At 41.2% G+C, this 13,523-nt stretch overlaps 1 protein-coding gene across 6 annotated transcripts in view; it reads right to left on the bottom strand.

Annotated features, from left to right (window-relative positions):
* Window positions 1-13,523, bottom strand: part of SLAIN1 (SLAIN motif family member 1) — a 52,215-nt gene that overhangs the window by 14,318 nt on the left and 24,374 nt on the right. The window contains exons 1-2 of one of the 6 annotated variants that reach the window (XM_081550049.1): window positions 2,245-2,372; window positions 246-395 (exon numbers count right to left, since the gene is read on the bottom strand). The exons of 4 other annotated variants lie outside the window; for them this stretch is intronic. In XM_081550049.1, coding sequence (XP_081406175.1) covers window positions 246-395; window positions 2,245-2,260 — 166 coding nt within the window. In that variant the 5' untranslated portion in view covers window positions 2,261-2,372. Of the gene's footprint in view, window positions 1-245; window positions 396-2,244; window positions 2,373-13,523 lie in introns of those variants that run through there. One more of the 6 variants, XM_081550044.1, reaches the window with a different exon arrangement.

Below are 13,523 nucleotides of genomic sequence, written 5' to 3'. Positions count from 1 at the left end.
ATATATGTAATATATACATTTGATAAGGAGGGAAAGCTGCCTGCTATACACAATGAAGAGCAGATTAATGACATCAAAGTATAAATTAATGCTAGCCTTTTTCGTACCCAAAGTAGGTATGCAGCAAACTCCCCATCATGATAAGATTACCCTGAAGCTTTTCAATGAAAGGTGGATTCTTTTTTAAGCTGTGTTTGGTGACCAATTCACAAAATAAGCAGCTAATCAAGAAGTTGAAATATTACCTGTTCTTTCAGGTGTTAGTATTGCTTTATTTGAGGTTTTAGAGAAGCTGGGAGTATTAATGCCATTGCTATAAGGGCTGAGTCTTGCCACAGGACTATAAGGAAAAGCCAGTGAGACATTTGAAGGGAAGAGACTTCGCCATCGGCTGGCTGTCACAGAAGCAGAAAATAAACAGCAGCAGTTAGCTATACAGAAGCAAACATGGATTGGTCAGAGGGAGAAAGGGAAGAGGTTAAAAAAAAAAAGAAGAGACAAAGCAACTTTTCACTCTTAACTGACTCTCATTTACCTTAGGGAAAAATATGTAAAAATGGGCTATTTGTGAATTAGGGTCCTATTTCTACCTCCATGAAGAACAAATCAATAAGTAGCACCTTGATTACAGTCAGTGTGTCTATTTAACAATGAAAATTTGTCTTTAATTTCCTCATTATGAATGTTTTCTGTTTTTCTGCACAAGAACTTAAATGTTTTAATAATATAAAACGTTAAGGTCAAAAGAAAAACTCAAAGCAATTTATCTTTATAATTACAGAAACAGTTCTTTTAATATTAACTGTTAACGGTCCTATATTTTTTTTCCTAAGGTTTCTTTTCAATCCATTTAATATTAACAAATGTTGATCAAAATATTTTTATGAAAACTTGTTCGTGGATTAAGGAAGAAACTTAAAATGACTACTGCATTTCTGAATGGGCTTCAGGCCAAAACAAATTTTATGGAAAAATGATCTATAAAAATAACACAAGGGTATATATACACCAAAACTTAATGATAGTTATTTTAGATAGCAAGCATAGAGATAATTGATAATCTGTTGGATTTTTATTCATAAAAAAATATTTTCCAAATTTTCTGCACTGAACATGTGTTATTTACGTAACTTTTAAAGGTAGGATTACACATATTATTAACTTAATACTATAAAATAAGGAACAAAGGAAATGGCAACCCACTCCAGTATTCTTGCCTGGGAAACCTCATGGACAGAGAAGCTGAGGGGCTACAGTCCATGGGACGCGAAGAGTCAGTCACAACTAAGTGACTGAACAAACAAACAAGGAACAAAAAGTAATGTACCTGCATGGGCAGGTGATCTAACTGTACATTATCTCACATGTCCTAATTAACATATTTCCCTCCTCCAAAATTCCCAGGACCTTAGGATCATAAAAAGACTCTAAATTGTAAAAAAATCTTAAGTCACATCTAAAATCACTCCTTCTCTCTTCATGGAGTACAGATTCCTGTGCTAGTCAAAACACACTTTTCTAAAAAGCAATCACTTAGATGTATATTTAGTATACATAAAAGCAGGATAGAAGGGAAGAAATAAGAAATATAAATTAGATTAAGTTTCACTTTGAGCAGTAACTTGGTTATATTTCCTGGAAATTTGACAAAACTTGAAGAAACATGTATAAAAAGGACTGTTTTGAAATGCACTCCCCAGGACACTTTTAATGAGCGATGCTAATGAGCAAATAGCTGAAAAGTGTTCAAAAACGGGGCAGTGGGGTGGAAAGGAAGAAGCTGTGGGCTGTGGGCAGGCAAGAAAGTTAACGAGCCTCAATCCCGGGGCTGGTGAGATCCTTGCAAAATATCACCAAGGTTATTTCTTTACAAGAGCAAAATGCTTCCTGTTACTTCAGCAAGAATTCTTGAGAAATAGTACATCCCATATGAACAACTACCTGTTCCCTATGTAGATGAAAGAACTAGCTGAGGAATTTGCATTCAGCGATTCTGTTTTCAGAATCCACACTTTTCAAGAACTGGACTCTGCCAAGAAGCCACGTTCCTGGTTGACACCAGTCACGACCTTTATCCAACACGCAATTCTCTGGGGGTTAAGGCGTCCTTCCCAACCTGCCCAGAGCAGAGATGTGCAGAGCTGGTATTCCCTGCCTTAAACCACCAGATATGTAAACTGAGCCCCAGATACACTGAGAAATAGCAGTTAAGATGCAACACCCACTATGTAGTTTGTCTCATACCTTCAAAGTTTCTCATTAACAATTCTATATTAAAGAAAAGAGAAACACCCAACTGCTCTTTGTGACTGCTCACTTGCTTAACAGATGATGTTATGTCACACCAGTCTGATCACTCACCAGATTACAGTGGCTGCGTGTTCTCACCCACAGATGCAGGCAACAACGCATCACAACTAAACAGCATTCATTACTCTGCACAATGACTTCTGTGACCCAGCCACCCAGCATAATGGCACAGTGATTGTGACTATGACAGCAAGATCCCAACTAAGAACACAATTAGCATCTATTGCAAGAAAGAAAGCCCTGCATTGTCCTCTTGGCATGGAGGATTTTAAGGAAAGGGAGGAGAATTGTTGCGGAGGCAAGCAAACAAAACAATGATGTTGTATTAGTGCCCAAGGCTGTGCTGGAGCAGGAGAGGGGAGTAGAGTGGAAGCCACTGCATCCTAGTTATTCTTCACTCTGTAGCTGAAGAACTGGAACAACTTTAACGGGAAGCAGCATTTTCATAGAGATTAAAAACAAACAAAAGAACTTTTCATAAGGCAGTTTTGCTTTTTCCAATTAATTAATCTAATGGATTTTCTGCATATAAGGATGTCAAATTATTTGCGAGGCTTGATATGATGATCAGAATGACCCTAAGAATCTATGTATGGATGTGAGAGTTGGACCATAAAGAAACCTGAGTGTCCAAGAATTGATGCTTTTGAACTGTGACGCTGGAGAAGACTCTTGAGGGTCCCTGGACCGCAAGGAGATGAAACCAGTCAATCCTAAAGGAAATCAGTCCTGAAAGCTCCAATACTTTGGCCACCTGATGCAAAGAACTGACTCATTGGAAAAGACCCTGATGCTGGGAAAGATTGAAGGCAGGAGGAGAAGGGGATGATAGATGATGAGATGGTTGGATGGCATCACCAACTCAATTGACATGAGTATGAGCAAGCTCTGGGAGTTGGTGATGGACAGGGAAGCCTGGTGTGCTGCAGTTCACGGGGTCGCAAAGAGTCAGACGTGACTGAGTGACTGAACTGAAGAAAGGAGCAAGACAATTTTTTGATGAAGGCCAAAATGAGTTATAAACTTCTGAACAGCTAATTTTCCTATCTTCCTGCTCCAGAGTTCTGTCTGTAAGTAAAGGGCTTCTTCAACTTGGATTAAACAGACTTGTTTGGCAAGTCTTGACTTGGCAAGTCGTTCATCCCCAAATACCCAAGTTCAACTTTCCGCCAGAACACTTCTGTCTGCACCCGTGTGGTCCTACAGCCGCTTCCCTGATCAATACCCTGGCCATCTCTCACTAACGCATCACATCTATTCCTTCACCAACTTCCGGCCACCCACGCCGCGCTCAGCCAGCTTACTCTGAGCATCACTGGCAGGCTTGTGTCGGGTACTGACCACTTTAACCGTGTTGCTCTCCTCCTTTCTCAAGTAGTGCAGTGGCTTTTCACCAAATGCAACATCTGGAAGGTACTACAGATCATCTCACTCATACCCTTATCCACTGCCCACATCTAAAGAGTTTCTGAAGCTTTCTTGTTGTGAATACAATTGGTATTGGTTAAGCTTTCAACTTTGCCACATTCTAATAAGCATTTTCTATTGAAATAAATGTGACAAAGTAGCAATACTAAATTGCAGATGGATCCCTCATCTTCCTAGCGAGAAGCTAGTTTGTGTGTCTAATGGCCTATCAAGTTATTTTTCGTACACCTTCAAAGTTGTCTAACTTAAAAAAATAAATTACACTATATCTGTGAAGCTATTTTTTATACATCATTAAGCAAAGTATGACTCCCTCTGCAAAAATCAATTTGATAAGTGCTCCAGTGGTGATAATGTCAAGAAAAATCATCAAGGATAGGTAATGGGAGAGATTTAAAAAGAATGTAAATATTTTAAATTTTCCACACTAAATATTCCTAACAAAAATTTTTCCAGAAACAATGACACTTCATATCCTGATCATCTTTGCTTAGACTCATAGTAAATATTCAAATTTTTGTTGAATATATAAATATATATCCATGCATATAATCAAAATCTAAGAATTCAGCATGGCTTAATTCACATAAAAAGAATAACTGATCTAATGTGAAAATCCTAGTGATAATCCTCAAAAGGACAGTATGCATCAACCTAAAAAAGTTCAAAATAAAGCAATGCTCTCCTGTGGAAACCATCGTTTTCACACTTTCCCCTCATTATAGACAGAGCCAGTTGAGAACCTAATACAATGTCCAACACATAAACGTTGAATGTGGTCAAAATCTTGGCAGCTTCACTAATATTCCTCTATTTCAAACCATTCTACCATTTCTACTTTCACATCTAAATGATTTTGCCAACTTTCTTAAACCTATTATAACTACAATTTAGTGTATCTTTGAAGACAAAGGTGAGTCTAGACATGTCAGTCCAGCTTGAGACCGACTGAAGAACTATGCCTGAAAGAGCACTTCCCAGTAGCTGCTCAACTGCATCAAACATGCAAAGCCACAGAGACACGAACAAGAGATGCATATTCAGGGAATGGGCAATGTTAGGACAGAAGCAAAGGCAATGTGGAGAAGAATCAGGGCTAGAGAGGTTGGGAGGATCCATTTATGCCCTGTCACATGCGGCAGGGGTCCCCAACCTCCAGGATCTAATGCTTGAGGCAGATGATGTAATAATAACAGAAATAAAGGGCACAATAAAGGTAAGGCACTTGAATCAAACCGAAACCATCCCCCCACTTCCAGTCTGTGGAAAAACTGTCTTCCAGGAAACTGGTCCCTGGTCCCAAAAAGGCTGGGGACTGCTAGTATACAGTATTGACTTTAATAGTCAATTCGTGTTTTGACTTTGCAAAGGAGAAAGTCATGACCAGCTATGCTATTTTATGATGGCATAAATAGCCACACAGATGATGCACTAATTGGGTAGAGACTGATGACTGGGAGACTGGTTAGGAGGCTTCATAGCGGAGCTGGTGAGAACTCACAAGGTACCAAATTAAGTATTAGCAGAACACAGGGTGAGAACATGTTAAGTGACATCTAAGCTAAAGTGGAGATACCTGGTGACTCAATGAATACAGGGAGCAGAGGAAATGAGGAAGGCAAAGCCAACACCATGGATTCTAAGACACCGATGTCACCCACTAAAATGGGCGATATGAGATAAGCATGCTTAAGAAAAAATGAATTGAATTCAAGGACATGCCTACATGCTGGTGCCCAGTAGAGTCAGAATTCAGGAGAGAGGGCTAGAGACAAAGAGACCAGAGGACATCAACAAGTAACTGTTAGGTGAAGCCACAGGCATGAATGAAAGAACCCAAGGAGACAGTGAGGAAGGAAAAGAGATGAGGCTTAAGGAAGGAGCATTTAAGTGTGGGAAAGGGAGAATCAGCAGAGGAGGCAGGAGATGAAGGTGGGTTTTGTGGCCTCTTATCCGTAAATTAGAAGGCAACAAACATGCTGAGAAGGCAGAGGCTGGAACAGAGAATCTGTGAAGTAGAAATGGCCTGGGACAAGTGTAAGCTATTATGTAGGTGAGTCTGGACAGCATCTCTCTGGAAGAACACGAATCTCAGTAGGCAATCCTAAATAGAACACATGACATTAGCAAGTGTCCTCTTCATGATGCTCTAAAGGGCATTTATGTCCTACTGGGTTAAGACAGTTGAACTGTGGTGGTTGTACTATTCATAGAAATGTCAAAGTGACCACTTGTTATAAATAGTAAGGGAAAAAATAAAAACTCTAGTGACTGAAGGTTATTTGCCACTAGGAAATTTGAGAGATCTAGGGTAAGATCTTAGTAAGAGGAGTTAGATGTGGGTCTGGAAGGGCTAGATGGCTGTGTTCAATGCCAACAAAAGTCAGAGATCACAGCAACAAGCCAACACAAGAACTGGCAAACATTTTCTGTAAAGGCCTGGCAGTAAACATTTCAGGCTTTGCCACCATTAGGTCTGTGCTGCAACCACTCACGGAGAAGGCAATGGCACCCCACTCCAGTACTCTTGCCTGGAAAATCCCATGGACGGAGGAGCCTGGTAGGCTGCCGGGGTCCATGGGGTCGCTAAGAGTCGGACACGACTGAGCGACTTCACTTTCACTTTTCCCTTTCATGCACTGGAGAAGGAAATGGCAATCCACTCCAGTATTCTTGCCTGGAGAATCCCAGGGACGGGGGAGCCTGATGGGCTGCCGTCTATGGGGTCGCACAGAGTCGGACACGACTGAAGCGACTTAGCAGCAGCAGCAGCAGCAACCACTCAACTCTACCATCATGGCATTAAGGTAACCACAGACAAAACACACATGAGTGACTATGGCTATGAGCCAGCAAAACTTTATATATACCAAGAGCTGAATTTAATAGAAAATATGGGTCATGAAATACTATTCTTTTTTTTCAACCATTTAAAAATGTGAAAGAGGCCATACAAAAACAGGTAGGAGGCCAGATATGGCCATAATTTGCCAACTCTTGGGCTAATAATACACATACCAGTTTTGTAATATTCCCTCTGATAAATACGTAGGATTAATATTCTATTGCAAGGGTATGTCAGAGGTTGAGATATAACAATGATGGCCAATAGCATGCTTCTTCACTGTCATTTTTTCCTAACTTATTGTAGTAAAGACCAACAAAATGAAAGACACTGGACACCAGAGTCCCAGTCTCTATTTTGCCAGATGCTAGTTCTCAGATCTGGAGCAAATCCGTGTAGCATCCTTGTGTTCCTGTGTTCTCATTGGAAGAGAAGGTGTGACCGTTGGAGGGTAACAGGCAGGGCTGTGGCGAGTGTAAGACAGAAGTTTGCAGCATGTATTCACAAACCACAGAACATTTTTTAAGGAAGACTACAGAAAAGTGACAGCAAGTTGGGGCAAAGACATTTTATAAATTCTGAGGGAAAATGTTCTGGAAGCTAGGCGGGAGAAAGGAAGAGTGCAGAAATGATCTACTTTTCTTAATACTTAGGCAGTTTAGCCTCTCTTCTCAAAATGATGGGCCTGCTTTCTACATTATAGTTCATTTAAATGAGTCCACAGGCTTAATCTTTCCCCAGCTGTTACCAACTCAGAAACAAAGTACTGAATCTTGAACCTTCAACAGTTTGACCAGGATAGGTCAACAGTTCTCACTTATTTACCCAAAGATTATCTCAGAGGAAACAAATGTCCCAAATGACACATTTTCTAAGAAATACTGTTTCTTCAAAACCACAGGCTCCTAAGTCGTATCTCTGACTCTTAAATAGTGATGTTCTTTCCCACAGAGTCCCAGAAGGCAGAGGAAAAGGAAGCAAGGAGAGATTAACAAACACTCAATCCTTCTAATTTTATTCTTTCTTTTATACAACAGGTGGGCAGCGCTCAGGGCTTCCCAGATGGAGAAAGTGGTAAAGAATCCACCTGCCAATGAAGGAGATTCAACAGTCGCGGGTTCAATCCCTAGGTTGGGATGATACCCTGGAGGAGGGAATGGCAATCCACTCCAGTATTCTTGCCTGGAGAATCCCCACAGACAGAGGAGCCTGGCGGGCTACAGTCCATAGGGCTGCAAAGAGTCAGGCACGACTGAAACGACTTAGCACACAGGCAGCCCGCAGTTTTAAGCCAAGCAGAGGAATTCAATTACATGGCCCTTTACTAACACCAGTTACAGGGGGCTCCAGGATCACTGGAGGACGGACTACATTAACTCTTCTCGTATTGGCAAGAAGTTGTAGCCAGACCACAGCATTTTGATCCAAGCCCACAAGTCACTGGGGCAGGAAGAGCTCTGTTTTCACAAACCATCCTCTCCAGAATAAACTTCCTAGGTGATCATATTACAGCTTTATGTATCTACAGTCTGTAGAAATGCTTGGCACACAGATGCCCTCAAATGTTTTGACTAAGTTTAAACATGGGAATTAAAAATCCTTGGCAAAGACAGCATTTTACGGGTTCACTATTACAAACTGACTGCACAGACAGAGGTAAAGGTTTTCTGGACTTAAGTTAACAGGGACGTAAGCATTGCTGACTTGGCTCCCACCTGTGCCAGGCCCCTGGAGTAGTAACATATGGCTTGTGGCTTATCTGATCCACTGTTATTACTTGGTGGACTTCAGTAGCATTAATTTCTCCATGGCCTGATAAACAAGCATATGGGATATAGGAGGTCCTACTGCTACTCTGAAATAGGTGATCATTAGTGCTCTTTCCCAAATACAAAGTGAAGAGGATTCAACTCGTATGCGTGTGCCAGTGGATTCACAGAAAGATTAAAGAACTAGATGATGAGATCCTTAACTGGTGTGTTCTTACAGACTACCTGATCAGAGTAAGTTACTCCTCAAACCAAGTCCCTCCATCTTCCAATTACAGCTAGAAAAACCTACTAGGTTAACTTGAATCTTTCCCAACAAGTTGAGTTCATTCAATCTATGATGACAAATGTAATGATTTTATACATAAATATGATATACATACCTATGATGCCAGAGCATGCTGATACTCAGTATTTAAACTTCTAATTATATTCAAGTGTAATAATTTATAAACAATTTATAAAAACAGGACTGCTACCATTAAGAAACACCTAATGAAAGAGTTCATTTAAGCATATAAATAATACCTAGAGATAATCAAGAAAGTAATTTCAACATTAGGATTAAGATTTAAAATATATTAGATTTTAAAGGAACTAAAAGATGGTGTATAGCCCCAAAGATTGGCAGATAAACGTTTAATACTTGTTGAATACAAGTTACAAAATTTCACCACGAAGGAGCATTACTTAACATTTATTCCATAAGCATCAGCTTCATAATCACTCTTAATCTGAATTTCACAGATAAACTAATGTTGCTGGGTAAAGGATTCATCATCACGATTCAGGCATTAGGCCTTTGCTACTTCTCAGACCCTCACCAGTCCGAAGACCACAAGCTGAATGCTCTTCTCTCCCTGCTCCTACTGGGTGCTTCTCAGGTCTTCTCTAACCAGGACAATGGTCTACAAGTCAAGCTGGGAAATGAAGGCTTGGAAGAGAAATTCTGTGGATTGTCAACTTGTTTCTACTTAATCACTGGTCAGAACTGAAGATAAGCTGCCAGCTTTAAGTGCACATGGACCAAATCCAGTGTTATCCAGGGCTGGAGTGACCTTTACAGCTTCACAAGTCATCATCATCATCAGACTTTCCATCTGCAATTAACAGGGGAGATTAAAAATAAATCTAAACTTAGTAGTAACTAGACTTCAAAGGTATGTTTAAAAATTCCCTTGCGGAGAAGTCATTTTTCCCCCAGGTCTGACTGCTATGGCTTACATCAAATTTAAGGACAGTGAAGATGGCCACAGAATGTGAGAAGAGGCCCTACGTGAAAAGTAATAATGGGACCCGCAAAGAACAAGGGAAAAGAGTGACTTAAGGCTCTGTCAGTGACGCAATGTTGTCATGTGGACTGCAGACAGCTGTTCTCAATTTAGACCAGAGCCAAGTCATGACAGCTGGTCAGAACAACTCACAAGTTCTACACGGCAGCAATGAGACAGGGAAGATGCTACAGATTCTGAGGCTATGAAGAAACAGGCTAGATGACCTCACGTCTGAATATAGTGGGTTCCCCCCAACCAACACTTAGGACAGACTGAAAAGAAAGTGTTAGTCGCTCAGTCGTGTCTGACTCTTTGCAATCCTTTGGACTGTCAGCCCACCAGGTTCCTCTATCCATGGAATTCTCCAGGTAAGAATACTGGAGTGGGTAGCCTTTCCCTTCTCCACAGGATCTTCCCCATCCAGGGATCAAACCCAGGTCTCCTGCACTGCAGGTGGATTCTTTACCACTGAACCACCTGGGAAGCCCAGATAACCAGTAAGAGTCTTTCTGCCCATGAACACGTACAGTGTGCTAAGAATCCAAGCCCAGGAGGCCGACAGACAACACGTAGAAGTTCCTAAAGAGAAGAGTGCTAGAAATGGATTCTGGACCATCCTGCCTGTCTAGTATCTCATGAGCTGGGGTACTCTTCTGTCAGGAAGGGACACAACATATGTGGCCGACATTCCAGTGGCAGAAAAGGCCTCTGACCTACTAATCTTGAGTGGTGGTAGAAAGTAAACCTAAACAGCCAAGTTTTGACAAAGCAGAAACACTTTTTGGCCCTAAAACTAACTACCTCCGTGATTTTATTAAAATATCTGCATGGAGAAGAACACTAAAATATACATAAAGGTCAAAAACAGCCAGATCTCTTTTCCAGGAGCGTTGCTTTGGAATTCGAAACAACTATGTAATTCACATATAAGTGCGACTTTAAGTAGACAAACCACCAGCTTGCTTGTACCTGACTCCCTGCAGTGAGAAGTTTCGACATTTAGGGCATGTTCACCCTCTCCAACCTTCTATCTGCAGATTTGATCCTTCTGCCTCAATTTTGTCAAGGTTTCCTGTGAATTTGTTCTGTGCTAAAGCTGGGCTTTAAGGTGACCACTGGCTGTTAAAGCCACATAAATGTGGCATTTCAGCGTTTTGGCGTAGTAAGTACCATTAACTGGAGAACTGAACATTGTGAAAGGACCAAAAAAAAAAGCAAAAAGAGAAGTAATTGTTTGGCACTAGATCCGAACATCGCCAGCCTGCAGAGTCAACTCATTTTCTTATATTTCTTGCCTTCTCCTAGGTCATCTCAGTGGCCAATGTTTTTGAGAGCTGATGCATCTTTTTCCTGGTACTTTTTCCATCATGAAATAAGGTACATAAAGTAAAATTTTCTACGTCTTCACAGATCCAAAAACTTCTGCCACTTGTCTCCATAACTTATTATTTGCCTGGGTACAAAATTACAGTTTGAAATGAACTTTCCCTCAAAACTTTAAAGATAGTATTTCTCATCTTTCACCCAATATTAAATACTTAAGCAATGTCTAAGGTCTACTAATGTTGAAGAGAATTTATTTCTTCCCTAGCACTTTTTTAGGATTTTCTCCTTAACCCTGGAAAATCTGAATTAAACCAGAATATCAAGGTCTTTTTTCATCTATCCTAGTGTACGCTGAGGGCTTGTCTTTTTTCAGCTCAAAGAGAATTTCTTCTGTTATTTACTGATTCTTTCTTCCTCTAAACTATCTGTTCCTATTTCTAAATCTGTTAAAGATGAGAGATTCTGGGTCTGTCCTCCAAGTGCCTTAACTTCTCTCAATTTTCTCTTTGGGGGAGATTCCTTTGCCTAATTCAGATAAGTGGCTTGGTTCTTAGCCCTCTCCATGTTTACTTCAGTCCTTTTAAGAAGTTAAAAACGGCTAAAAATAGTAATACTTTGACCACTGCTCTTCTGAGCAATCTGTGTTACCCTCTTGAATCGGAACACACTGCGCTCTCTATTCCCATAGTTACTTCTTCCTACAAAGTCATTGATCTGTTTTGTTCACGCTCTTAAGTTTTCTCAAAACACAAGTGAGACTCGGTTGCTGGTTCATTATTTATGAATAAACACTAAGTTAATCTGAATAAGTAACTAGCATGAGTTTCTTCTGCACTAGTATAGGTATTACCCCAACCTGCCTCTAAGAAAACGGACAACAGCCACTAGGTAAACAGGTGGACTGTTCCATAAGCAAGCTCCCCACAGGTGCCTGGACACAGAGCAGCAGAGCGGCTGAGGTTCCCAACCACACACAGGAAGGAGGTCTCTCTCTGAGGGGAGGAAGGTGCAAGGCTTTCCGAGTCCCTCTAATACGCCTCCTACCCGCTTCCTCAGGCTAACGTGGACACCTGGCGTCACCTCGAGCTCTGCTTCTCAGTCAGATCTCTCTGCTCCCTGTAAGGATACATATCTGGTTTTACCCTGAAGATGAGACACCCCACCACTGTGGTCATCAGCCTCAGCACATACTAGCAACTCCTACTGCCAGAGTATCCTTTTCCTGATTCCACTTTCATTATCCAAAAAATGCAATGAAAATGGAAGACCACACATGGTCACACTGCATGTGCATACTTACACGTGTAGATGAATACACAGGCACACACAAGATGACTAAAACCTGAACGTCAAACGATTTATACTTTTAAACACTCACCCCAGTTCACTGAACTACAAATCTTATAGCTGTAACAAGTGGAAAAATACTAAACTCACAAGTATTCAACACACAAAGACAGGAGCTCCAAAAATCAAACACATGACACTTGCCATTATACACTAGTTTAAAGCGCCATGTATTACAAACAGATGAGACTATCAAAGCCTTACATTTTCAAAGTAAATTAAGCACAGTGAAGTGTTTGGCCACATTTTAAACTCCTGCTCCTCACAGGAGGTCACACAAGAAGTTCAGGATGTTAATGAGAGAAGCAGGAGGAAACATTTTTAAGTTTAACTAAACTAAAGGGACAGGGAGGCCTGATATGCTGTAATCCATGGGGTCACAAAGAATCAGACACAACTTAGCGACTGAACAAGTTAAAGAATTATCTGAAGAAAATGCCAAAGCCTAACTTTAATATGCCAAAGAATTTCTAAAATCGGTATTTCAACTTTTCAAATCTCGCCAGATTTCATAAAACACTCAGTCGTGTAAGCCAATTCAGACAATACCTTGAAGCTTTCCTGTCCAAAGTCATGCCACTCCTTTGCCTAAATTATTCAAAGGCTTCCCGACCATCTCAAGAGTCCAGAGTCCTCAACCCTAGTTTCTTGAGTCACTCAGCTCACATATTCTCTCTTTGTTTCCCTCTGCTCCACTCCCACCACGATGGTCTGCTAGCACCTCTTACATCACGAGTCTCATCCCGTCTCAGGGCCTTTCTACAGCAGCTCTCGTGGTCTGAGCTGCTCCCTGCCCTCCTCCCCTACTGTCACCAGCCGAACTTTTGCTAAGGCTTTGACATGTCACATCCCCAGGAAAGTATTTCCTGGCCACACCCCAACAGGCCCCTGAACATCATGATGCTTGTTTTAAGGCAGAGGTCCTCTACCTCTGGGATCTAACATCTGATGATCTGAGATGGGGCTGATAATAGAAATAAAGTGCACAATAAATGCCATGTGTTTGAATTACCCAAAACCCCCCACCCCAGTCTGTGGAAACACTGTCCTATATGAAACCAATCCTTGGTGCCAAAAGGGTTGGGGAGCCCTGGTTAAGGGAAAGGAAGAAAAGAGAGCGAGAACTGCTATCGGTGTCACCTGTTCCTTGTACGGGACCACATCTCCAAAGGCCAGGTGGAAAGCTCATCCCACCACGGTACCCTTAGCCCTCAGCACGCACCT

This window comes from Giraffa tippelskirchi, chromosome 12, assembly GCF_054371585.1.
Source record: "Giraffa tippelskirchi isolate mGirTip1 chromosome 12, T2T-mGirTip1v1.2.pri, whole genome shotgun sequence".
Classification (NCBI taxonomy): Eukaryota; Metazoa; Chordata; class Mammalia; order Artiodactyla; family Giraffidae; genus Giraffa; species Giraffa tippelskirchi.
This window is presented reverse-complemented; position numbering and strand designations above follow the sequence as displayed.